General features: G+C 44.4%; 1 protein-coding gene across 2 annotated transcripts in view; it reads right to left on the bottom strand.

Moving 5' to 3' along the window:
* Window positions 1-580: 580 nt before the first annotated feature.
* LOC116939865 (alpha-1,3-mannosyl-glycoprotein 4-beta-N-acetylglucosaminyltransferase C-like) overlaps window positions 581-26,222 on the bottom strand; it is a 44,491-nt gene continuing 18,849 nt past the window's right edge. Inside the window, exons 1-4 of one of the 2 annotated variants that reach the window (XM_032948796.2) lie at window positions 25,524-25,990; window positions 21,379-21,512; window positions 5,869-6,028; window positions 581-3,980 (exon numbers count right to left, since the gene is read on the bottom strand). In XM_032948796.2, coding sequence (XP_032804687.1) covers window positions 2,845-3,980; window positions 5,869-6,028; window positions 21,379-21,492 — 1,410 coding nt within the window. In that variant the 5' untranslated portion in view covers window positions 21,493-21,512; window positions 25,524-25,990 and the 3' untranslated portion in view covers window positions 581-2,844. Of the gene's footprint in view, window positions 3,981-5,868; window positions 6,029-21,378; window positions 21,513-25,523; window positions 25,991-26,222 lie in introns of those variants that run through there. The other variant, XM_032948797.2, reaches the window with a different exon arrangement.

Below are 26,222 nucleotides of genomic sequence, written 5' to 3'. Positions count from 1 at the left end.
TAACCAGGCAGGATTTTATGAGCTCATAGATCCTTGAAAAGATCTGGACACAGTCCCATCAGTGAACTCCCCCAACAGGCGAGACTGTTGGCCGTGCCGTGTAGCACCCATTCCCAGCCACAGCATGCCCAAGTTAGCTTCTGTTTAGCTGAATAGGGGGGCTAAACGAGCATGGCACGAGTGAGAATGTCAATTAGGGCCTCTGAAGTGGAAACGGCTCGTGAACGATGCTCGAAATTGCACTGTGTATGTAAATACCCAGGTTGGTGCCTTGGCTGTGAGTTTGAGGGTTTCTTTGTGAGCGAGAGGCGCATTTGCCACCAAAGCGCGTAGGCACGTCTTTGTGTACATTACGGAGTAAACCCTTCGCTTTGCGTCGCCCAGCACACAGCAAGGTGTTATCATCCAGGTGAAAAAATTTGATACCCCGATCCCACGCATGGCTACATTGAATGACCATTCAAACTCGTAGAAGTGCTGCCTAGTTCATCATCCGCTCATCGTGACTCGGCGCAGGTGGAACGCGATCCCAAATCCCCACACTCATGCTCGTGCCAACAAGCGCATTGTGTGACACTGATCCAGTTTCAGCCCAAGTTTTATTTCAAAATACCACGTGTTGCTTTCACATTCGCACGCTATGAATTGTAAGGAAATAAACATTCTTGATCGGTGCTTCTGAAAATATGGCATTGTAAAAAATATAAAACCTTTTGGTGATAAAAAGTGTACTTTTTAAAATTAAAAGTCAAGAATAAGAATTATATTCATCATGGTGCTCTGGCGGTGTAATTTTTATTGAGGTCAAGGAAGCGAAGGGGTGATGGGTGAAGGCAAGAAATGTGGAGAGGTCATACTCAGGGGTGGCCCGAGACAAGCTGCCAGCCCCATGCAATCGGCGCCCTGACCCCCAAGGGCAGACTGAGGCTGAGGTTTTTGGTAAACTGGGAAACATTTTGCCCCTATTATTCGTTTAATGTTTTTAAGCGTATTTTTTTGTTAAACAGAGGTATAATTATTCGGTTTGTCCGTCCGTCCAAAAAATGTTTTTGAGATCAGATAAAACAGACACATTTTCAGAATAGATTTGTACACGACAGCTAGACGATACAGTACACGAAGCCGGAACAGTACACGAGGGGGTGGGTGACCGCCTTCGTCTCCCCAGTGGCGATGTTTACACACCGCACCAAGTACTCATTTGAGGCTGAGTCAACCGAGGGGAGGCCCAGGACCGGTTCGGATAACCGTCGCCGGTGTTGGCCGTGAGCGGGAATCGAACCGGGGTTGCTGGGTTCGTAGCGCAGCGCGCTAACCGCTACACCACCGCTCCCCGCCCACACACTCGTTTGACCGATAACTTTTCATAACAAACGTTAAGGTTTGTCATTATTGTCTAGCCTGTGTTGTAATAATCACCATGAGCATAATCCAGCATTGACCCATCTGCTGTTGACCAAGGGAGTTGACATGACTCGAACTACAGGTGACCCGACACTGGATTATAATGTAGATGAATATTACAACAGGTTTAAAGCTACAGTATCCTACTTAAATTCCCGTGGACGCCCATGATCTTCGGTATGCAAGGGGTCGGGAAATTATAGTTGTGACTGTCTGATTGTCTTTCTGTTTGTATCTGTCTGACTCGCCCTGTTTGTGTGTCTTGAGGCTGCATTTGTATGTGATCGGATATCTCCATTATTTAATAAATAAACAAGTTATCAACATTTAGGGGCCGGGACGTGTCGTCCACACACACTCACTATTTTAACGTACGCTACTAACATTACTGTACTGAATTACAGACCGCCTGCCCAAGTGCTCAGTGACATGCCCCTGACCACCTACCCAACCATCCACCAGCCCGACCACACATTTCCACCCGCTCACGCACCCTCCCATCCACCTACCCAATTGTTGATATTAATGTTAAGGATTGCCATTATTGTATAACCTGTGTTGTAATAATCATCTTAAGTATAATCCAGTGTGAAAACACATTGTTGACCACAGAGCATGACTCAAACTACAGGTGACCTGACATTGGATTATATTGTAGATAAATATTACAGCAGGTTTAAAGCTACCATGAGGACAGCGTTGGAGTGAAAACAGCCAAGCCCAGGTCGCGTCCTTTAAGCTGTGTGGGAGGAAGCAAAACGCTTAACAAAGGAATTAGCATAAAAATGAGCACGATGTACGTAGGAGGTACATGGGCCATGATGGACCAGTAGCGGGTGGGGACCATGACGGACCAGCAGCGGGGGGGGGGGAGTAGAGTGAGTGGAGTGGAGTGAGTGGAGTGAGTGGAGTGAGTGAATGTAGTGAGTATCCTACTTAAATTCCTGTGGACGCCCATGATATTCGGTATATTATAAACATAGTATCCATGTTTATACTGTGAAATTCCTTTAATACCTGAATATTTTTCACCTTTGTTGACGTGATTAATTTTTAGCAGGAAAAAATTAGGTAAACTACGCCGCGATTTGCGGTGTTTCTTTTTGCAGTAAATACAATACTTTACGTCAATACATTCTTAGAAATGTTGAGAAATGAATTAACGTTCATATTCCCTCTGTACGTGCATGGGCATTGAAATAATGATGTCTTCGTTATCTTATTTGTATTTTTTTATTAATATTTTTTTCCTCGAATTCGTGTAACTTGGCGCACTAGGCGGCCTCGCCTGCATGGAGGGGCTGCCCCTGGTCACTCGGAAATGGCAAAGTAAGTGGGGAAATTACATTTTTGGGTGGGACTTTACTGTAAAATTACATGGCCAGGGTTTAACGTTAAAGTAAAAAACATGGAATGTTGCACGCGAAATAAAAGGAAATATTACTTTGGAACAAGGAAAATGCTGATACTCCGAATAATAAGCCATTCTGTTTGGTTCATAATCACATTTATACGAATACAGTCAATTTTAAATGGTATAGTCCCATTTAAAGTTTGTGCTCTGAATTCCCCATGTACAAAATGTCCCAACATCTTAAAAGATGAGCATGATTGCTCTTTGGTATGACTGGCAATTTCCAAATAGCCGGCTTTAAGACCGTCATTTTTTCTTTCAACGGAGCTCGTTAGAACTTCAATTGCATCCAGTTTCTGAGGCTCCACGAATTTCAACATAAAGTAATCTCCTGCAACTGGAGTCTTTCCCCAGAAGTAGCCACTTTCAGTGCTGTATGCTTTCTCCGGCCGGTAGTCTTCGAACACCTTGATGCTTGTGTGAAAGGTGGCGGCAGGGTTGTCGGCCACATTTGCGGTACGCTCCTGAAAATCGCCGTCCTTCAATTCATTCCGATTGCCTCTGAAGGATGAGTAGAGGCCCATGTGCTGAAATAACGCCGGCTTGAAATTTATGGGATTGTTTTGTGTTAGAATAACACGGAAGTGTGTCAGAAGCCAATCGCATGGCATCTCCTGGTAGAACAAGAGAAGAAATTGAGCAAGGGTGGGGAGGTCATTACCATGGTAGAGCTTGCCAATGTAGCCCAGTCGGGAGAATTCCAAATTCACCCAGTATGTATTTTGTCGTGAAACAATGGCCTTTTGGATTGTGGTAAAAAAATTATTTGCACATTTCAGATCATCTTCCAGCATGATGTAGTAGTCAGCAAGGCTGGCACAGAAGCTAAGTAAGAAGGAGTAGTCGGCGTTCTGCTTGGAGCGGAAGCGCACTCGATCCGGAGGGTCATTGTAGTTGGCCTTGAGGCCCTCAAGGGAGGGGTAGATCTCCTCTGGTGCGTGGATCAATAGAAGTCGCTTGGCTACCACATGGCTGGGGAACATTTTCGTAATTAGACGTGCCGTCATCTCGCACCACGCCATGTCAAAGTCGCACAAGTGCACCACTACTACCATCTGCTGAAGTTCCGTTGAGCTTGACTGCTCAAATATGGACCTCAGGGTGTCTATCAAGTATGGCTCATGTTTCCGCTTTACAGAACAAAGGCCAATCGCAAGGAACTCTGAAAGACACAAAAAAAGCATACAGTCACATTGGGCAATACAATCGTTTTGTTGAAAATCCAGAACTTAACAGATGTTTGCCAAACAAGCGGATCTAAACTAATCTTAAAATTAGTACACATTTTATTTATTTTACCACGAATGCCCACTGAGTTATATGGCTCTTTTTCAGAATTGACCTGGCTATAAATGATAGCTCAATAAAGTGGCTTATCATGTGGAAATGTATGGCAGCCATATACTATAAAGTCATGTTTCTAAATGTGGAGGGAAGAACCGGAGGTCACAGGAGAAAAAGCTATGCGACCACAGGGAGAATATGCAAACTCTGGTCAGTGCCATGTCTATGGATTGAAAAATAGAGTGAAAAATTAGGCAAAACATGATAAATTCTCTGAAAAGAATCACGATCTCCATTGGGACAATTGAATCACCATGGAATTAATCGCTATACACAAATGCTTAATCGTGATTGAAGGTGTAATTACTTCATTCACGAATTATTTATTTCATTTCGGAAGAAAATGGAATTGACAGTGGTTGCAGGTATCGTGAGTATATTTACAAATCAGTTATTATTGCTGTATATTAATGTGTTTGCATGTGATGCATAACATTGAGTGTACACATTAGTATTATTTAGTTATTGAAATGTTTACAATTTCTCAGGACCGGATTAAAAAATCGATCCAATTCAGATCCATATTATCACAGATCAAATCAGATCAGTTGACCATCACATCCGTAACTCTCTCCTCTACACCTTCCCCAAATCCCTCATCTTCAAATTACAGTTGCTCCAAAATACTGCTACCAGTCTCCGCACCCCTAAATGAGGGCACATCACCCCAATACTGCCGTCCCTCCACCGTCTTTAAATCCAATCCTGGATCAATAAAAAAAACACACATTCACCGTCTTCTAAATTCGCCATGGACACATCCCTGCTTACCTCTCCCTCTCATCACACACCTAGCTCTACTTTCAGCCACACATTCTCCGCTCCGGCAACCAATGCTTCATGTTGAAGCCCCTAGTCCACCTTTGCTCAGTGTTGAGGTTACTCGTGCTGCTCTACTTCCTCCATAGTCTGGCACCCCAGTCCCCCTGCCGTCCGTGCTGTTGACTCCCTGGCACAAGCCCAGGCTCAGGTGCTTATTTTTTTCTACATCTATGACCAAACCCCTCGACCCATAAAATCATTACTCATCTGTGTCTGTAGAGCCTATTTGAAATGCAATACCATTTGGACATGATATACATCGAAATTGTTTGTCATTTTTTATATATATAATAAAACACCTGAACCGTGCACCCCTCGTAAGTATGATTGAATTACGGCCACCCTGTGAACATATGGTGTATATTAAGATGTATTATGCATCTTGTTAAAAATAAATGCTATTGAGTGCAATAGGTATGACGGTAGTAACACAACTTCTCACTGTTCAAGTGAGCATGGGGTAGGGACGTGTGGAATAATTTTGATTCTGGAGTGTACTAGGCAGACGCAGGACCCGATGCAAAGTAGCCAATGGCCTCACCAGGTCGAGGGGCACAGTATATGGCTTGTCCTCCACCCCATCTGCCCCTCTTGTCTCTGTTTCTCTGCTATTTACCCACACCTCCGATTGGCACGTTAGGCTACATACAGTGCGAAATAATTTAAACATATATGCGAACATATTTTCTCATGAGAAATTTCAAAATTTTCTTGGTGTTCCCGGAGTCAGTGATGTGAATTACACATCGCAACGGTTTAGGTCAGTATCTGCATAGAGCAACTTGACTTGACATTTTATCATCTCAAGAGTTGAAGCCACCTTACGGATGTCAACGTCTTGCGAACACAACATATCAGCTTTTTTACCAAAATGTATACTCAACTCTTTTCTGTTAAGACGATATTTTGCGTGACGTTGGTGAAGAGCAAACTTGTGTAATTAAACAGCAGTATTCGAGAAGCAGCCTTGTCTTGTTTTGACTGTGATGATTCAGAGATGACGTCCACCAGTTGTTGCTTCTTTACCGGGGAGTTTTCTTGCCTCTGAATGACAAACACAAGACACAGTTCATTATCATAAGGAATTAATACAATAAATAAACAAGGAACAACCAAAGATCCATATACCCCAGCACATCTGGAAGCGTTTGGATCTATATATCCAGAAATGACTGTGATTCCTTCTTACAGAGTGCAGAAGCATTTGCATTGAAAGACAACGCACGATTGTTTAACCGCTACTCCACCATCCGCATGCACATATACACATATGCCCTGATTAGCAGCTAACACTGGTGCCAAGTCGCATATATTAGATGTGAAAGTGATGCCATGCCTAGGTACTCCAGTAGAAGGCGCCTGTGAGCTGCAGGGGATTCTTCCTCACAACAGATTTGTAACAATTTGCCTTCCCAGTGTTTCGATGACCTTTCACGATTTGTAGTTGCAGTTTGATAAAATAATTGATTCGTCTTTGTTTTAACAGTTCCCTGCAGGGTGGGCTGGTAGGAACATTGGAATTTTGCGCAATTTTATAAGACATTTCAAGTCTCTGCGCTGTCTATTGCTGATTTTACACCCAACAGCACGAGATTTCACTTCGTTAAACTATTGAAAGGGGACGGACGGACACATTAATCTATTGCAGGCTGGTACAGTTTACAACTTCGTTCCTACCAGTATTACCATCATATATATTGCATTTAGTGTTTAGAGCATTTATGTTTAGAGTATTTGGCTGCTATATATTTCCACATGATAAACCACCACGTTGAGTTATTATTTTAGGCCAGGTCGCTTCTGAAAAAGAGCTATATAGCTCAGTAAGCCTTACCTGGTAAAATATAAATTGTTTATAGTTTGAAAATAGTATTTACTAAACATCATTTTTGTTCAATACCGTTTAATCCACTTCGTTGCTCAAAATATGAAGCTGCTATACAACTAACATTAACCATGTATAATTGACTCTTGCACAATATTTGGTACCTCGTAAGTGTAATAATTGATTAATCAATGCACAATTACACGTCTATCTGACAGTTTTCTATAGGCGCCAAACCTCAAAACACCTGGTTACAAGGACAGGTGTTTGTGTATCGCATGCTCGGAAAGTACTGCATTCACATTTATTGCGCACAACATGGCAGCAGCGGACTGCATCGTTCACGTAAACAAAGGTGTCATTGTTATTTATATTTAAAATAAACAAAGCGAATCGTTAAATGAGAATACCAAAATGAGGAAAAAAAGCATTGAAAAAATGCAAGATGACACACATTACCAGTTATTCTGAATGTCTGTTTTCTCTATACCAGTCGAAACTAATTAAACTTTCGAAAATACCAAAGAAACAAAGGAGAAATCGCACGCATAAGCGTGGATTATGTAACCCTTTTCAACATGCGTTTGTCCTCAAAAGTATTTAATTCATGACAATAACGGTAGCATATAATAATAGGCTTTGACCCTTTATCTGGCAACAACACTGATACCTTTTTACAAGGGATCATGCTTGCATTAACCACAACACTTGCGGTCAAAATGCAAACAAAAAGACAACACTGATAATGTATTGGCACCGTCCTTGAAATCGATTGGTCCACACCCGAGACAGCTTTTCTTAGACCCAGTCTCACATGGTGTTGAACCAGATGACGCCAAAAGGCGCACAACTCAAAGACAACGGACCATCAGAGTATTGAAAGCTCGGGGTAAGCTTTTACATTATGAGACCTCCTTTGCCAGTAGCAAGATATAATAATGGGTTTTTACCCTTTTATCTGGCAACAAAACTGATACTTTTTTGTTGCCAGATAAAAGGGTAAAAACCTCTTATTATATCTTGCTACTGGCAAAGGAGGTCTCAATGTAAAATAACGGTAGCGCTTGTGCCAGGCTCACAGTTAGCAGCAGTGCGTCTGTAGCAAGCGATGAGACCCACAGACCAGCACACCTGCGAGCACTGGATCGCGATTCAAAGTTATGGGCAACCCTTTGATCAATTTGGCCAGTTTTCTATAACTTTTTACAAATGTTGTTCAGATTTGATCATCTTTTGTGGAATTATCAAGCGGCACACTTAGGTACAAGTGCACACCAAGTAATGAGACCAGACCCTAATCATAACCCTACTAGCCAACCAGACATTACTCTAACAGTGTTATAAATGGCATTGTATTTTTTTATTAAAATGGGATAATAATAAGACCTCCATGCCTTTAGACCCGTTGAACGAGCAATGGAATTATAATTACAGTATTATGCAGTGGCTATCACTTATTACTGCTGAAAACCGTATACAGTAATATCTCGGTTAACGAATCCTCTGGGAAGGAAGCTCCTTATTACCGAAGTCGGCCATGGAGGCCCCCCCCCCCCCTTAGGCCCCAAGAAAATCAGATCTGTGATATACCTCCCCCACATTACCATAAATAAGAGAGGTTCTGTACTGCAACATCCTCAAAAGCACTTGTTCTTGACGATGTTGCTGATTTTGTGTGATGGTTTATGCTCATCAAGGAGCATTAACCATCACACAAACTCCGGTCCTCCTCGCAGTGGCTTTTGGCCAACGAATGACTAAAGACGTTCACTGCATCACGTACTATCGCATAATCGTGCCGCAGTTTGCCATGGTGGCTAAGCCTCTGCATGCTCTGACTGCCAAGAACCAGAAGTTCAAGTGGGGGGTGAGCGCCTATCCAATTCGACTTTTCGGAATTCTCCCTGCCGTTTGTTCTCGACACGGACACTAGTGACACGGGTATTGGAGCCGTCCTGTCCCAGGTTAAGAACGGAGTAGAGAGGGTAGTCACGTATGGCAGCCGTGTCTTGTCCACTGTGGAACAGGGCTACTGTGTTACTCGCAGGGAACTGTTGGCCATGGTGTACTTTGTACAGCAGTATAGGCCTTATCTCTACGGCAGATAATTTATTGTCCGCACGGATCACGCGGCCATTCAATACTCCCTGCGAGTGGACCAATCTTCCGTCCAGCTCTCACACTGGCTGGAAATTCTCCAGAAGTACTCATTCCGAGTGATATACCGTAAAGGGGTGCATAATTGTAACCCGGATGTGTTATCCCGCCTGTCCCAAGGGGTGAGCTATGCGTGTTCATCCGGCTCGTGTCATTGTAAACCTCCGGCGGCGGGCTTGCGGCCGTCATAGCGGCGCTTGATGAAGGGGAGCCCACTGAGGTGGTCGCGCTGGGTGACAGCGTTTTGCACCTTATGTGTGCCGAGTGGGGGTAGTTGCAGGTGGAGGATGTGTCCCTTATGGCTTTGCGGCGTAGCGCTGAATCGGGGCACAAAGAGTCTGCTCCCTCTGACGCCCTGCGACCGGTCCTTCGGGACGGCCTTTTGATGTTGGGGGATGAAGGGCTGCACCGTCATCGCATTGTGGTTCCCACCACCCTTTGGGGCGAATTGACTCAGATGGTGCACGAGGACAAATTGTTACATCTCGCGTGCGGAAGACGTTGTTAACGTTGCAGCGCGACTTTTACTGGCCAGGAATGTCGAGCGACATGCGCCACTTGATTAAGGGTTGTACGGACTGCGCGCGCAGAAAACCGCCGCCGAGGAAGTCCCAGCCTCCGCTGCAGTCCATCTCCGTACCACGGATTACCGAGTTGGTCACGCTCGACATTCTAGGACCCTTTCTAGCCACGCAGAGGTGGAATACGTTTCTCCTGGTTGGTGTTAAATATTTTTCGCGGTGGCCAATGGCCTGGCCGTTGCCCGACCAGTCAGCAGCTTCTATTGGCGAGGCGTTTTTGCATGGATATGTAATGGATAAAGGGCCCCCCCCCCCCTGAGCAGCTTCTCACGGATAAGGGGCGGAATTTTTCATCGAACGCACAGGGCACTAGGATTAGAATGTCGCCGTACCATCCCCAGATGGACGGGAAGGTGGAACGCCTGCATAGAACCCTGACATCCATGCTCTGTCAGGCGGTTAGTGCGGCTCAAACTGATTGGGATCTGCATGTTCCGGGTGTCCTGGCAGCATACAAGATGGCTCCCCACGCTTCCACGGGATTTTTGCCGTTTTTTTCATGTATGGAAGAGAAAATTAACCTTCCATGGAGGTTATATTGGGTCTGTCAGAGAACAAGGGTTAAACGATCTTGACTACGCCCCTGCATATTACGCTAAAGCGCGTTTCGGCAGCACACGAAGCGGCCAAGGCAAACACCGCCAAAGCGCAGGTGGCGAAAGGAAAGGAATGCAGGGCGACATGACCATGTGCTACATTGGGCCATAGGGGACCGGGCGTGGTTGCACTGCCCGCCGGTGCCGTTGGGAACGTCCCCTAAATTGCATCGGCCGTGGCAAGGTCCCGTGGAAGTGGTGGAGGCCAAACGGCCGCAGTGCGTGCGTATACGGGTAGGCCGTCGCCATTGGTTTGTCCATCGGTCACGGTTGAAGTCTTATGTTCCTCCCCCCAAATGGACACTTCATCTCCAAGCATTGTACAGCCGGTGTCTGATGTATCCGACGAGCCGGGGGACGCAGCCACGGAAAGCGTGCATCAGAAGGATTGTGTTGTGCTGCCCACAGTTTTCAAGCCCCTGAAGGTTGGTGGGTCACGAGGTCTCGCCGAATGCAAGGGGCCGCCGGCTGCGACCGGGCCCACGTCACCTGCAGAGCCGTGGATGAAACCAACTTCTCTGGGTCTTCTGTTCGAGCCCACATCTTCTGTGAGGAATGCAAAGATTGCCTCTATGGATGGACCGGCGTCGATGACCCGGTCCAAATGTTTTAGATTCCGGTGATAGGAATGTCCTGTGTGTATGAGGGGGGTTTTGGGGTCGTGCTTGTGCGTTATGTGGGAGGGGACATTTTTTTTCTCTCCCTCTCTCTCTTTTCACCTCATCCCTCTACCTTCGAGTTGTTGCTTGGGTCTTCCTTTTTCATTGCGGATTGTTCCACCTTAACAAAAACATTGTTGACTTCGTTTTTTTACTGTTCTTATTGCGTAACTCTTCGATTGTGTTAGCATTAGCCAGGACAGCAATCTTTTAAACGGTGGGGGAGTGATGTAATGACAGGGTGCCATCTGTTGACCAGGAGGAATAATCACGAGTATGGGTAGGTTATATAATAACCAACTAAAAGGGGGGTGTAACTGGGTTAAAGGTAAAAGGCAGGGTCAGTTGGGAAGCTCCAGGAACCTGCTCGAAGGTTCTGGAAGGGGGCGTGGCCGGAGGCAGGGCCTGGCCATGCCGGGAAGTATATAAGGGGGACGTGACCAAAGGCTGTTGTGGGGTCCCGGGTTCTGGCTGCCGTCGCTGTCTTCGCCGTCATCACTCTTCATCGTCCGGCCGCGTGGCCAATCCTCTGCACAGCTCCCATCGTCGTCGCTATGTTAGTCAGCCAGCTAAAAAGTTAGACGCCGACGATGGGGCTGTGTAGATGGGTCGGCTATGCGTAGCCGTGTATATGTGTTTGTTGCCCAGTGATTGTGCCTGAAGTGTGAGAAATAAATAAGCACTACACGTTGTGTCTCGGACCTCACTCACTACACCTACATTGCTAACCTGCAGAGTAAATGTGGTTTAAATGGCCATCACTGACAATATATGCAGGCAAACAGGATCATCCACAGGCTTGGTATGTATACCCTTTGTGCACTGGAGTAGAATACAGAGTTGCGCAAGCCAAAGAAAGAGCCATCCTATGTAATTTGCATGATTTCACATTTGTTTGTGATAGAATATGTGGGGGCCTGCTTTGCTGCTATGGTTTTGCCATCATAGTCAAACTGTGGTGGTGAATCCATGAGCAAACCATTTGCTCTGAATACAATTTTTTCATCAGCTGAATAAAGCATCGTCCTGTATGGTTTAAACCATACACAAAAACTTTACAATTGCACAATCGACGTTAAACACACAAACTCGCATGCATTACATAACATCGCGTGCATCACGATTAAACCTGTTGAAGTGCATTTCTAACTGCGTACGTTGGTCGATTGGGGGGTGGTTTTATTATATCTTCATAATAAAATAGCCTACGTGTCAATCTGGTTGCTCACAGTTTTATTTCTATTACCCAAGGAAAACATTTTATTGCTACTCTTTTACACTCTTGTGTTGTGGTTGTAGTTTATCTTGCTGTGTTAGTTCATTGGAGTTCTGCACTTTGGCATTAAAGAAAACATATTGCTAGAACTGTACTATATCCAAGATGGAGTTACTCTGCAAACCTAATGGCTACCTTCAGAGATTTGTTCATGAAGCCATCCAGATACATAAACACAGACACAACTTCAACCGAGAAGATGGGTACAAACTGAGCAATCATTGGAAGGACGTTATTAACCAGATAAAGTCTTAACTGACTGTGATGTTTCCATCCTACCTGCCTATGTCAGCTGTTATTTCCGACTCTCTGTGAGTCTCTCTCTCTCTCTATGTCTCTCTCTTAGATCTCTCATGCTCACATGTCCTTTGCATTGCACTCTCATGCCTTTGGATTGCACTCTCATGTCCTTTGGATTGCACTCCCTCATCAAGAAGGCTGCTCTCCTCCTTTTCTACAGCTACATGCTAATTCCTCACGTTAACATAGCCACTTCCGTGCCCTCGTCGAGGAGGCCGCTCTCCTATCTTACAGTTACAGTGAGGGAAAAAAGTATTCGATCCCCTGCTGATTTTGTACGTTTGCCCACTGACGAAGAAATGATCAGTCTATAATTTTAATGGTAGGTTTATTTTAACAGAGACAGAATAACAACAATAAATCCAGAAAAACGCATGTCAAAAATGTTATAAATTGATTTGCATTTTAATGAGGGAAATAAGTATTTGACCCCCTCTCAATCAGAAAGATTTCTGGCTCCCAGGTGTCTTTTAGACAGGTAACGAGCTGAGATTAGGAGCACACTCTTAAAGGGAGTGCTCCTAATCTCAGCTTGTTACTTGTATAAAAGACACCTGTCCACCGAATCAATCAATCAATCAGATTCCAAACTCCCCACCATGGCCAAGACCACAGAGCTCTCAAAGGATGTCAGGGACAAGATTGTAGACCTACACAAGGCTGTAATGGGCTACAAGACCATTGCCAAGCAGTTTGGTGAGAAGGTGACAACAGTTGGTGCGATTATTCACAAACGGAAAAAAACACAAAAGAACTGTCAATCTCCCTTGGCCTGGGGCTCCATGCAAGATCTCACCTCGTGGAGTTGCAATGATCATGAGAACGGTGAGGAATCAGCCCAGAACTACACGGTAGGATCTTGTCAATGATCAAGGCAGCTGGGACCATAGTCACCAAGAAAACAATTGGTAACACACTACGCCGTGAAGGACTGAAATCCTGCAGAGCCCGTAAGGTCCCCCTGCTCAAGAAATCACATATACATGCCCGTCTGAAGTTTGCCAATCAACATCCGAATGATTCAGAGGACAACTGGGTGAAAGTGTTGTAGTCAGATGAGACCAAAATGGAGCTCTTTGGCATCAACTCAACTCGCCGTGTTTGGAGGAGGAGGAATGCAGCCTATGACCCCAAGAACACCATCCCCACCGTCAAACATGGAGGTAGAAACATTATGCTTTGGGGGTGTTTTTCTACTAAGGGGACAGGACAACTTCACCGCATCAAAGAGACAATGGGTAAGAACTCCTTCCCTCAGCCAGGGCATTGAAAATGGGTCGTGGATGGGTATTCCAGCATGACAATGACCCAAAACACACGGCCAAGGCAACAAAGGAGTGGCTTAAGAAGAAACACATTAAGGTCCTGGAGTGGCCTAGCCAGTCTCCAGACCTTAATCCCATAGAAAATCTGTGGAGGGAGCTGAAGGTTCGAGTTGTCAAACGTCAGCATCGAAACCTTAATGACTTGGAGAAGATCTGCAAAGAGGAGTGGGACGAAATCCCTCCTGAGATGTGTGCAAACCTGGTGGCCAACTACAAGAAACGTCTGACCTCTGTGATTGCCAACAAGGGTTTTGCCACCAAGTACTAAGTCATGTTTTGCAGAGGGGTCAAATACTTATTTCCCTCATTAAAATGCAAATCAATTTATAACATTTTTGACATGCGTTTTTCTGAGTTTTATTGTTGTTATTCTGTCTCTCACTGTTCAAATAAACCTACCATTAAAATTATAGACTGATCATTTCTTTGTCAGTGGACAAACATACGAAATCAGCAGGGGATCAAATACTTTTTCCCTCACTGTACATGCTAATTTCTCACGTTAACATTACTAGCCCTGGCCACTTCTTTATGACCCTTGGGCTACACCCATTTCAAACCTTTTAAAAGAGTCTGCCTCAGCAGCAGACAATGCTTGGGATAATGTCAAGAAGTGCACGCTCCGACCATCTGTTTGTCAGAAAGTGCACGCTGTGTCAAGAAGTGCACGCAAGCGCGTGCACTTCTTGACATTATCCCCGCGCTTGATCGTTCGACGAGTCGGACTTGTACGCGTGTGTGGTGCATGTGTGTTTGTGGTGCATGTGTGTGTGTGGTGCGTGTGTGGTGCGTGTGTGGTGCGTGTGTGGTGCGTGTGTGTGGTGCATGTGTGTGTGGTGCATGTGTGTGTGGTGCATGTGTGTGTGGTGCATGTGTGTGTGTGGTGCATGTGTGTGTGGTGCATGTGTGTGTGTGGTGCATGTGTGTGTGTGGTGCATGTGTGTGTGGTGCATGTGTGTGTGGTGCATGTGTGTGTGTGGTGCATGTGTGTGTGGTGCATGTGCTTGTGTGGTGCGTGTGCGTGTGTGTGTGGTGCGTGTGTGTGGTGCGTGTGAGGTGCGTGTGTGGTGCGTGTGTGTGTGTGTGGTGCGTGTGTGTTTGTGTGGTGCGTGCTTGTGTGGTGCGTGTGTGTGTGGTGCGTGTGTGTGTGTGGTGCGTGCTTGTGTGGTGCGTGTGTGTGTGTGGTGCGTGTGTGTGTGTGTGGTGCATGTGTGTGTGTGGTGCATGTGTGTGTGTGTGGTGCATGTGTGTGTGGTGCATGTGTGTGTGTGGTGCATGTGCTTGTGTGGTGCGTGTGTGTGTGTGGTGCATGTGTGTGGTGCATGTGCTTGTGTGGTGCGTGTGTGTGTGGTGCATGTGTGTGGTGCATGTGCTTGTGTGGTGCGTGTGTGTGTGTGGTGCATGTGTGTGGTGCATGTGTGTGTGGTGCATGTGTGTGTGTGTGGTGCATGTGTGTGTGGTGCATGTGTGTGTGGTGCATGTGTGTGTGTGTGGTGCATGTGTGTGTGTGTGGTGCATGTGCTTGTGTGGTGCGTGTGTGTGTGGTGCGTGTGTGTGTGGTGCATGTGTGTGTGGTGCATGTGTGTGTGGTGCATGTGTGTGTGTGGTGCATGTGTGTGTGTGGTGGGGAGCGATAGTGTAGCGGTTAGCGCGCTGCGCTATGAACCTGGCGACCCGGGTTCGATTCCCGCTCACGGCCAACACCAGTGACGATTATCTGAACCGGTCCCGGGCCTCCCCTAGGTCGACTCAGCCTCAAATGAGTACCTGGCGCGGTGTGTAAACATTGCCACTAGGGAGACAAAGGCGGTCGGGCGTGGTGCTGGCCACCCACCCCCTCGTGTACCGTTCCGGCCTTCATAGGTGCTCGCTAACAGCACTTGCCCCTACAGTCTGTTAAGGCTATATGGGGGATCTTTGTTTGTGGTGCGTACGTGTGGTGCATGTGTGTGTGGTGCGTGTGGTGTGTGTGTGTGTGTGGTGTGTGTGTGTGGTGCGTGTGTGCGTGATTAAAAAGCAGAAATTCTCTTCCCAGAAATGAGAGAGGCTCTCTTCCCACATGCGGCCTCGGAGCGAGCGGGCGAGTCGACGTTTGTTTTCACGGCTTTCTTGGGAAAACATCTCCCACGCTCTGTCTACTACAACCCAGAGACACACACACATGTGTGTGTGGTGCATATGTGTGTGGTGCAATGTGTGGTGCGTGTGTGTGTGGTGCGTGTGTGTGTGGTGCGTGTGTGTGTGGTGTGTGTGTGTGGTGCGTGTGTGGTGTGTGTGTGTGGTGCGTGTGTGTGGTGCGTGTGTGTGTGGTGCGTGTGAGGTGCGTGTGTGGTGCGTGTGTGTGTGTGTGTGGTGCATGTGTGTGTGTAGTGCTTGTGTGCACTTTTTGACACAGCGTGCACTTTCTGACAAACAGGTGGTCGGAGCGTGCACTTCTTGACATTATCCCGACAATGCTTTCCCACCTGATGACGGACGCTTGTGTTGTGCCCGAAACGTCGTGATTGATTTTATTTTATACCTACATGACTTTACCGAGAGAACCAAAGAGTATCGTTCTATATTTGTAATACTTACACGACATTATTGTCAGAACATTTCTGGATTCCTACTTCACTCTTCTGACACAGACTGACATTTACCTGTTTTTGACTCAGAACCCCTGGCAGGGTTGAATTACTGACACACCCTCAACCCGCTCCCTTTTGAAGTTCACAAGACCAACGAATACCATCATAATTCAGTTCACATTCCTAGCATGAGAAAACCGCGTTAAGATGTATTATTGGAATGAATAACACCCTGAATTGTAATGACTCTCCACAGAAGCCATAAACAAATGAAATGAGTCCACAAGACAATCATAAGGAACGAGTACTATTAAGTTACCATTATTGTCAATATCTTATTTTACAACATCTGTAAAAAAATCACATTTGTCAAATAACGTTTGTATAAATTGACAAGCATTATCATAGGTAAATTGTAACTAGTGTCAACAATCATTATTATTATGCACATATGCATGGAGATCACTTTAGTTTCATATTTATTTATTTTTAAAATGTATCCATTGTAAAATATGTTTATTATTAGTGAACAATGATGGAACTACTGTACTGTATAATTTATTGAATGAGGCATGCAAATTTAGCGGAGCTACAATACCATCCTTGTTCCCTACAACGGGCCAGGTTTTCATTTGAACCAGTCACACATCTACAATGTGCGGCTTTCACCTGGATCCAGGAACATTGTGCAATGTGGCAAGACAGAAAACCCTGGAATGGAGTTGGTAAAAAAAAAATAATTTGGCAGCAGGCCATGAGACGTGTATGTACGTACGTTTGTAGGTTGATAACTTATTTCTCACTGTAAGTAGCCAACCGTGCTGATCGATGTACTTTTGACTTTTTTTTTACGTGGAGAAACAAATAATGCAAGGAGGAAAATTTGACTTCTGATTTTTGTTACTGATATTCTCCACAATGACACTAATTATGTTGTGCAACATACAGAAATCTCAAGCAAAAGTGCCTCCCTGCTTAAAGCACATTGGGGTGGCACATTTATTTTAGCAGCCATGTGCCAATCGTGCAAAGTACATTTTCCCTTAAGAGCGGCGATTCAGTCTCTTTATGACCACCGTTTACTTCCTACAAAGTAGTACAATATTCCCTTGATATTCGCGAGGGATACCTTCCGGAGATGCTCGTGAATAGCTAATTTTGCGGATAATGATATTGGCCAATGTCAACAGATGCTTCTAAAGCTTCGAGAAGTTCTCTCTCATCACTTTATCACATCACTTTCTCCCTTATTTTATTTATCACTCTTTCGCATTACATTATCTCTCGTAACTTTATCTCATCAAATTCTTTCTCTCGATAGTCGGGGGGCGCTCCAGATGCAATTCGCGCATAGCCAAAATCGCGGAGAGCAAGTTCGTGAATAACAAGAGAATACTGTACTCATTTTATCTATCCCATCTGATCTATCCCATATGGATGATGAGTTGGTCTCTAATGAGGGATTAAAATGAAAACTTTCCGATTGTGAGTCAAGTGCGATGTCAACCTCGCCACCTGGTTATGCGGTCAAGAAACGTTTCCGTGCCGGAAGAAACGTTTCCGTCCCAGAATAAACGAGTTAAACTGCATCTTCTTTGGTTCTTTCGGTAAAGTCACGTAGAATGATAATAAAATAATAAATTGATAAAATAAAATAACACAATAATATTCTCACGACGTTTCGGCCACAACACAAGCGGCCTTCATCAGGTGAAGGGGGCGAGACTGTCTGGTAGGACAGCGCTGGAGTGAAAGAGCCACGTTCAGATACGGCCTTTAAGCTGTGTGAGAGGAACAAAGCGCCTTGACAAAAGAATTAGCATATAATTTAGCATTGAAATGGCTGAATGATTAGCTTGTGACTGGTCACAGAAATAGCTATGTTAAAAGTTAAAGCATACACACCCGCAGAGGCACCTATTGTTAAAGGAATTAGCATAGAATTTAACATTGAAATAGCTAAGTTAAGGCATACACATCCGCAGAGGCACCCCTTGACAATGGAATTAGCATAGAATTTAGCATTGAGATAGCTGAGTGATTAGCTTGTACCTGCTGCAGAAATAGAGCTTGTACCTGCTGCAGAAATAGCTACGTTAAAGTCAGAGCATACACATTCACCGAGGCCCTTAGTACAAATCAAACAGGAGAATTTAGCATTGAAATAACTAGGCGAATCCAGCATTGAAACACCTGAGTGATTAGCTAGTGACTGGTCACAGAAATGACTACACATCTGAGCTATTCACAGTACTATATAGTGAACCAATAAACACTAAAATATAAATTACGTTCATGTTATCAATAAACTCTATATTCTCCAATCAGCTAAGCTACCAACAATAAGTCGTTATATATCACAATGCTATATGGCGAAAAAATGGGTGGATTCTTACCCTCAAATTTCAGCACCACGGATAGCTACGGGCCCCGTTCAGACGGACGAGTTCGTCCATGGTCGGAACAGAGGAGGGGGAGAAAGGCAGCTGCGAGGCCCTAGTATGCTCCATGTTGTAAAACTATACCATTAACCGTGGTGTGAGAGGTATTAAGAGGCAATGCTGGCGAAAGAGCTGCGGTCTGAAGGTCATCGTAAAAATACAATTAATTAAGAACAGAAATGATTTAAAACATCTTTCCAGTGGTTACTAAGCCTGATTCAGGCTTAGTAGGTTTAAGACAGCGTGTCGAGCCATACGGTGTACCCCGTAGTCGTGCGCAGGCGAATTGAGTGTTCACGTCCATCCGGAGTGCAGCCGTTTCAGTACGGGCAACCCAAAAAAAATGTGTCAATTTGTTTGAGTTTCTCCCCTGTGATTTGGGACTTTGTAGGACGAACGTTGAGATTTATAAGGGGTAACGGGGGTGACCAATAAGGTCCTGAATTGGTCCCGTCAGAAGGTACGGGCACCGATTAAGGGGTTGACAGATATGGGGTTAATAAACACGCGTTGGGAACGACGGTGGTGGTGGTGGTGGCTGTGGTGGTTGTGGTGGCGGCGGCGGCGATGACGACGATGAGAGAAGTCATGCTTGTCAATTTATACAAACGTTATTTGACAAATGTGATTTTTTTACAGATGTTGTAAAATAAGATATTGACAATAATGGTAACTTAATAGTACTCCTTCCTTATGCTTGTCTTGTGGACTCATTTCATTTGTTTATGGATTCTGTGGAGAGTCATTACAATTCAGGGTGTTATTCAATCCAATAATACATCTTAACGCGGTTTTCTCATGCTAGGAATGTGAACTGAATTATGATGGTATTCGTTGGTCTTGTGAACTTCAAAAGGGAGCGTGGTTGAGGGTGTGTCAGGAATTCAACCCCACCAGGGGTTCTGAGTCAAAAACAGGTAAATGTCAGTCTGTGTCAGAAGAGTGAAGTAGGAATCCAGAAATGTTCTGACAATAATGTCGTGTAAGTATTACAAATATAGAACGATACTCTTTGGTTCTCTCGGTAAAGTCACGTAGGTATAAAATAAAATCAATCACGACGTTTCGGGCACAACACAAGCATCCGTCATCAGGTGGGAAAGCATTGTCGGGATAATGTCAAGAAGTGCACGCTCCAACCACCTGTTTGTCAGAAAGTGCACGCTGTGTCAAAAAGTGCACGCAAGCACTACCACTGGAAAGATGTTTAAAATCATTTCTGTTCTTAATTAATTGTATTTTTACGATGACCTTCAGACCGCAGCTCTTTCGCCAGCATTGCCTCTTAATACCTCTCACACCACGGTTAATGGTATAGTTTTACAACATGGAGTATACTAGGGCCTCGCAGCTGTCTCTCTCCCCCTCCTCTGTTCCGACCATGGACGAACTCGTCCGTCTGAACGGGGCCCGTAGCTATCCGTGGTGCTGAAATTTGAGGGTAAGAATCCACCCATTTTTTCGCCATATAGCATTGTGATATATAACGACTTCAGGCTTAGTAACCACTGGAAAGATGTTTTAAATCATTTCTGTTCTTAATTAATTGTATTTTTACGATGACCTTCAGACCGCAGCTCTTTCGCCAGCATTGCCTCTTAATACCTCTCACACCACGGTTAATGGTATAGTTTTACAACATGGAGCATACTAGGGCCTCGCAGCTGTCTCTCTCCCCCTCCTCTGTTCCGACCATGGACGAACTCGTCCGTCTGAACGGGGCCCGTAGCTATCCATGGTGCTGAAATTTGAGGGTAAGAATCCACCCATTTTTTCGCCATATAGCATTGTGATATATAACGACTTATTGTTGGTAGCTTAGCTGATTGGAGAATATAGAGTTTATTGATAACATGAAGGTAATTTATATTTTAGTTTTTATTGGTTCACTATATAGTACTGTGAATAGCTCAGATGTGTAGTCATTTCTGTGACCAGTCACTAGCTAATCACTCAGGTGTTTCAATGCTGGATTCGCCTAGTTATTTCAATGCTAAATTCTCCTGTTTGATTTGTACTAAGGGCCTCGGTGAATGTGTATGCTCTGACTTTAACGTAGCTATTTCTGCAGCAGGTACAAGCTCTATTTCTGCAGCAGGTACAAGCTAATCACTCAGCTATCTCAATGCTAAATTCTATGCTAATTCCATTGTCAAGGGGTGCCTCTGCGGATGTGTATGCATTAACTTAGCTATTTCAATGCTAAATTCTATGCTAATTCCTTTAACAATAGGTGCCTCTGCGGGTGTGTATGCTTTAACTTTTAACATAGCTATTTCTGTGACCAGTCACAAGCTAATCATTCAGCCATTTCAATGCTAAATTATATGCTAATTCCTTTGTCAAGGCGCTTTGTTCCTCTCACACAGCTTAAAGGCCGTATCTGAACGTGGCTCTTTCACTCCAGCGCTGTCCTACCAGACAGTCTCGCCCCCTTCACCTGATGAAGGCCGCTTGTGTTGTGGCCGAAACGTCGTGAGAATATTATTGTGTTATTTTATTTTATCAATTTATTATTTTATTATCATTCTACGTGACTTTACCGAAAAAACCAAAGAAGATGAATCATTGCAGTCACGAAAGCTTTAAATCGAGAGTTAAACTGCATTGTTAGACCCCATCACAACACAGTGTACACTGTTGTAACCATTGTGCGGGACCTACCAATAATGTATTGTATGGCCGTTCCCAGGACAGCACGAACGCCATTAAGAGCACGAGGATGACGACGATGGTGAAGAGGAGCACCACGCGGCCGCATTTCCACTGTAGCCTCATGCTCCTTGCAGACCTGCAGACTGCCAGATGTGCAATATGTGAAAACCTCAACACGGGCACCTCCTATACTTTACACCCTACCATGCGGTGTACAGAGTAATCGGGTTATCAGATAATCATTACATGAGTACGCATTGGTAGGTATTACTGCGGGGATTTTCATTCATTGCACTTGGGGGCCATCCATTTAGTACGTACGCATGGGGGAAGTTAACCCAAATGCGTACGCTTGCGTATGGGGGATCTACTGACAATGTGCATACGTATAGGAAACGGGGGGGGGGGGGTGGGGGTGAAGCCTCAATAATAATTTGTCTACATTGGCCTTCAAATGAGCCACAGTTCAGTTTCTTCAGCTGTCAGACCACAAGTACTACCGGGAGAAGTGGGACTGTGGGAATGGTGTCACTTGTATGCCCCCCTTACTGCGAGCTATCACGCTGCTGTGCTTCAGCCTGACATTGCGCGTGTTGACGAAATTCCTTTAATACCTCTCCTGTTCGACTGGGTTCAGTCGGCGTTTGACCCTAGCGGACACTCGCCCAACGTTTTTTAAAGGTACGCAACTTAATTAATTAATGCAGCCGGCGGTGGACTATCTGTTTGTTTAAACACCTTAATGATATTAATCCTTGATCGTTTCTGCGTGGATTAAAAATATCGGCCGTTCTATAGGATTCGGGGGGGGGGGGGGGGTGCGTCAAGCGTACCTACACAGGTGGGGGGTAAAAAGTATGCGTACGTACAGGGACGGGGAAAGGGGTCAAGTTTGCTATATCTTTGCGTACGTACTAAATGAATGGTCCCTTGTTGACTAAGAGAAACATCTCTATGGGTCTTCATAACTTTTTCACGGAGCCTAAACAGACTGAAGAGAGTGGGTTTTTGGCAGATGCAACTCCCTCATGAAATCATCGTGGAGGGGGGGGGGAGGGGAGTACTTCTACACAATCGACCGATGTGCTTGTCAGGAGAAGCAAACCACGTGGATCATCTCCCTGAGACGCCCTGCAGCACCACAATGCACTCCTCAAGATTCGACAATGCCAACACCCGAAGCAGTGGCCTGTGAAGCCCTGCTAAGTTTAGCTAATGGGGACTTCGACCGCTATGCGGATTGCAATTGAGTAATTTTCGGGTATTTATTTCTTCAAATGTAACGTTTGAAGATAAACGATAGAAAAACAATGGCCGACTCTTGTGCGTGACATCACGTGATCGTTAACGTCCAGCGTCAAGCAGACAAAGCATATCTATATTTTTTAATGGTAAATACACCCGCAGTATTAATATTATTAGTGGCAACTGGTTTCAAACCGTGAACCCCTGCAACGAGCGTTGAAAACACGATACTGCTCAGCCATGTGACTGCCCTCCAATGGAATGTGCAACGAGTGCTCTTGCAGTATGCAAGTATTGGGCACCTGAGGCACATTTTGTCTTATTCGGCACTAAAAATAACTCCCCCCCCTCCCCCCCTCGGTTTAAACCTTTTTAAAAGAGTAATTTTAGGTATAAACACAAGTAACGATATCAGCAGTGACACGCAACTGACGTAGCCATGTCGTGTATCTAGTTGATTGTATAGAGATTGTATTTGACCTCCGTTGTTCGTTCACCATCAACATGCAAATATTACACGGCATGCACCAATTCATCAACGTATATTATCAGGTGCATAATATTAACGTCAAGTCACGTGTTCCTTCATTATAGTATATAGTGCCTGGAAGCACAACTTTAATGCAGAAATGTGGAGGAAAGATTGAGTTGATCACACAAATTTATGAAACTCCCAGATCAACTGGCCTACGAGGTGGCTCAGACATGGCATTGCAGCTCGTGTATAAACCCAAGTCCAACTTTAGTTTTCCCCCTCATGTATGGGTTTGCTCTGGTTACTCCAGTTTCTTCCCTTGTGCCAACACACCAATTATTGGCATTGGTGAAACATCCCTTCTCAAACATATTTTCTGAGTCTTGAAACATGTTTTGAGTCTTAAAAGACGCTCACTGCATCGCGCACTTTCAGATGCGCTTCAGTGGCCGTCTGTAACGCGAATATTAGGAAGCCACTTAAGCGATGAACTTTTAAGTTTACAACGAAAACTACATTCTTGACAACTGGTTCTTATTTTTTTTTGTTTTTTTTTATCCTTCCCCCACATTCTAGATTTGAAGTTTTCGTGACTGCAAGGATTCACTCTTTGGTTTTTTCGGTAAAAAAATAAATCACGACGTTTCGGGCACGACACAAGCGTCCTTCTTCAGGTGAGGACAACTTAGCGAAAGCACACCGCTTAAGTGTGTCTCAGAGGTGGCTGTGACGAGGGGTTGTAATTACTTATTTATTTTACCTACGTGACTTTACCGCAAAAACCAAAGAGTATGAATTATATATATAATTACTCGTCACAGCCACCTCTGAGACACACACACACAAGCGGTGTGCTTTCGCTAAGTTGTCCTCACCTGAAGAAGGACGCTTGTGTTGCGCCCGAAACGTCGTGATTAATTTTTTTTTTTACATTTTTTTACCTATGTGACTTTACCGAAAAAACCCAAGAGTATACTTCCCCCACATCTCCGATTAGCATTCTTGACTGTGTACAGTGGGAAGTAAGTTCAACAAACATACATACATGTGGTTGCATTTAAATGACATATACTTCAAATCCAAATTGGAATGTGTGGAGGACTCAGCGAGGCTTTCCTGGATTTAAAAACGGCATGATTGTTATTGTATGAATAATAAACAGCTTCGGATAATGAACATAACTTAATTTAGAAGACCGTAACTCCACTCATATCGCACAATATTCTACAAGTGTGACTTGTAAGAATAATTCCCCAGGTCACCAAACCAGAAAGCCAAACTCCTTTCATCTCATTCGTCCTCCAGGTGTGCACGTATGCTCGAGGGATACCATCAACAGCCATGAATATCACTACCACTTTATACTTCTTGTAATAATTAGCAAATTGTAAGTTCAGCATCATTATGCAAACGTGGATGGTGCTAGCAATACATGTTCTCGGATGGGAAAAGTAAACTGCAATCGAGAGCAAGATGCTTAAAGTATTAAGCCTCAAAGTGAATATTCCGACGGGAGGCATCTGAAAGAGCTTTGTTGAATACCTTAAGTTAAAAACATCTATACCCACCGAAGGGTGTTATGCCTCAAAATAAAATAACTAATTGATTTTTCCATCACAATCCTCCAGTCGCTATGATACCATTGGAACCACATTTAATATATTCGTGTAAACGTGCAGATACTATTCATGAACGCAATTACACATTGTACCGTAATGATGTTTGCAAAGGACCCATGTTTAAATATGAAATGTAATTGTACTGAACTTGACTTATTCAGATAATGCTCGTTCACTCGCATGTGTGAATTACATTTTATTTTATTTCGTGCGATTTATTTAAATGTTATTTTATTTCTACATACGTGACTTTAACCGAAAGAACCAATGAGTATAGTCATTCCTGCAGTCACGAAAGCTTAAATTCTAGATACATTTAATACATTTTATATCTAACGTTCTCATGCGACTTAAGGTGCATCCCTGCGATCTGTTGCTCTCGCCACTGCTGGCGGAAGAGCCTCCAGGTGGGTGTTTGGACGAACGATTCCACGCTGCCAATGGCATTTGAAGAGGTGAGCGTTCTTTAATTTCTGCGGCGTAACCATTTATATACTGTGCCCCTTGCAATCGCCTGCATTGATATCCCCTACATTATATATAGATCCATCATAATTGCAATAAAGCACTTTATTAAACTGATAACAAATATGAACGTAAATTAACCACAACATTATGCAAAGTACCGAATGTAAAATAAGCAAAGTACCACACACACACATTCACAAAACTTAACGGCAAAAAGCTACGTGACCAAACAAATGGCAGGATATCACTAACAGGTACAACTTGCAAGCGCACTGCTCTTTTTGCGATAACTCAATGTAGTTTTTTTTTTTAAATACACTTTTTACACGTACATATCGCACGCTTACCTTATCAATCTGTATAATGAATGTGGAAGATCACCACTGGGCCAAACACATCCGGTGATTCACGTTACTTCATTCGCCTTACGCCGCGTGGAATCCTTTGCGCATGTCCACGATCCGTTTTGCTGTCCTAGTGCGTGGCCAGAACTATTCCTGCGAGTGGGCGGATCCCATCGCACCTTGCACCGCACGTGGCGAGGTGGAGCGAGAAAGAAACCAGTCTGACAACTTATAATTATGCTCAAGGGAGGGACTGTATTCAAAGTACGGGGAGGGAGGTGGGCAGACAATGTTGTCATTTTTATCCCAGAATGTGAACCGATTATGTACAAATCAATCGATTTCATGTATCCCATGCGCACGTTGTAACTTCTGTAGAAGTGCTATAGTAGACGATATGGAGAGAGAGAGCCGAACCCAGGAATGTCCTTAACGCTCCTGACGTCACTCACCAGCCCCCCCTTATTAATAATCATGAACAGGTGACGTCCTCCACATGGACCCGCCCCTCATTAATAATCATGAGCGGGTGACGTCACTCCGCATTGAGAACCCTCTCAATTAATAATCATAAACAGGTGACGTTCTATTCTTTGGTTCTTTCGGTAAAGTCGCGGGGATAGAAAAAAATAAGTAAATAAAATTTAATTGAATATTTATTTTTTTATCTACGTGACTTTACCCAAAGAACCAAATAATATG

This window comes from Petromyzon marinus, chromosome 7 (genome assembly GCF_048934315.1).
Source record: "Petromyzon marinus isolate PM22_M1 ecotype Great Lakes invasive population chromosome 7, UKy_Petmar_22M1.pri1.0, whole genome shotgun sequence".
NCBI lineage: Eukaryota > Metazoa > Chordata > Hyperoartia > Petromyzontiformes > Petromyzontidae > Petromyzon > Petromyzon marinus.
This window is presented reverse-complemented; position numbering and strand designations above follow the sequence as displayed.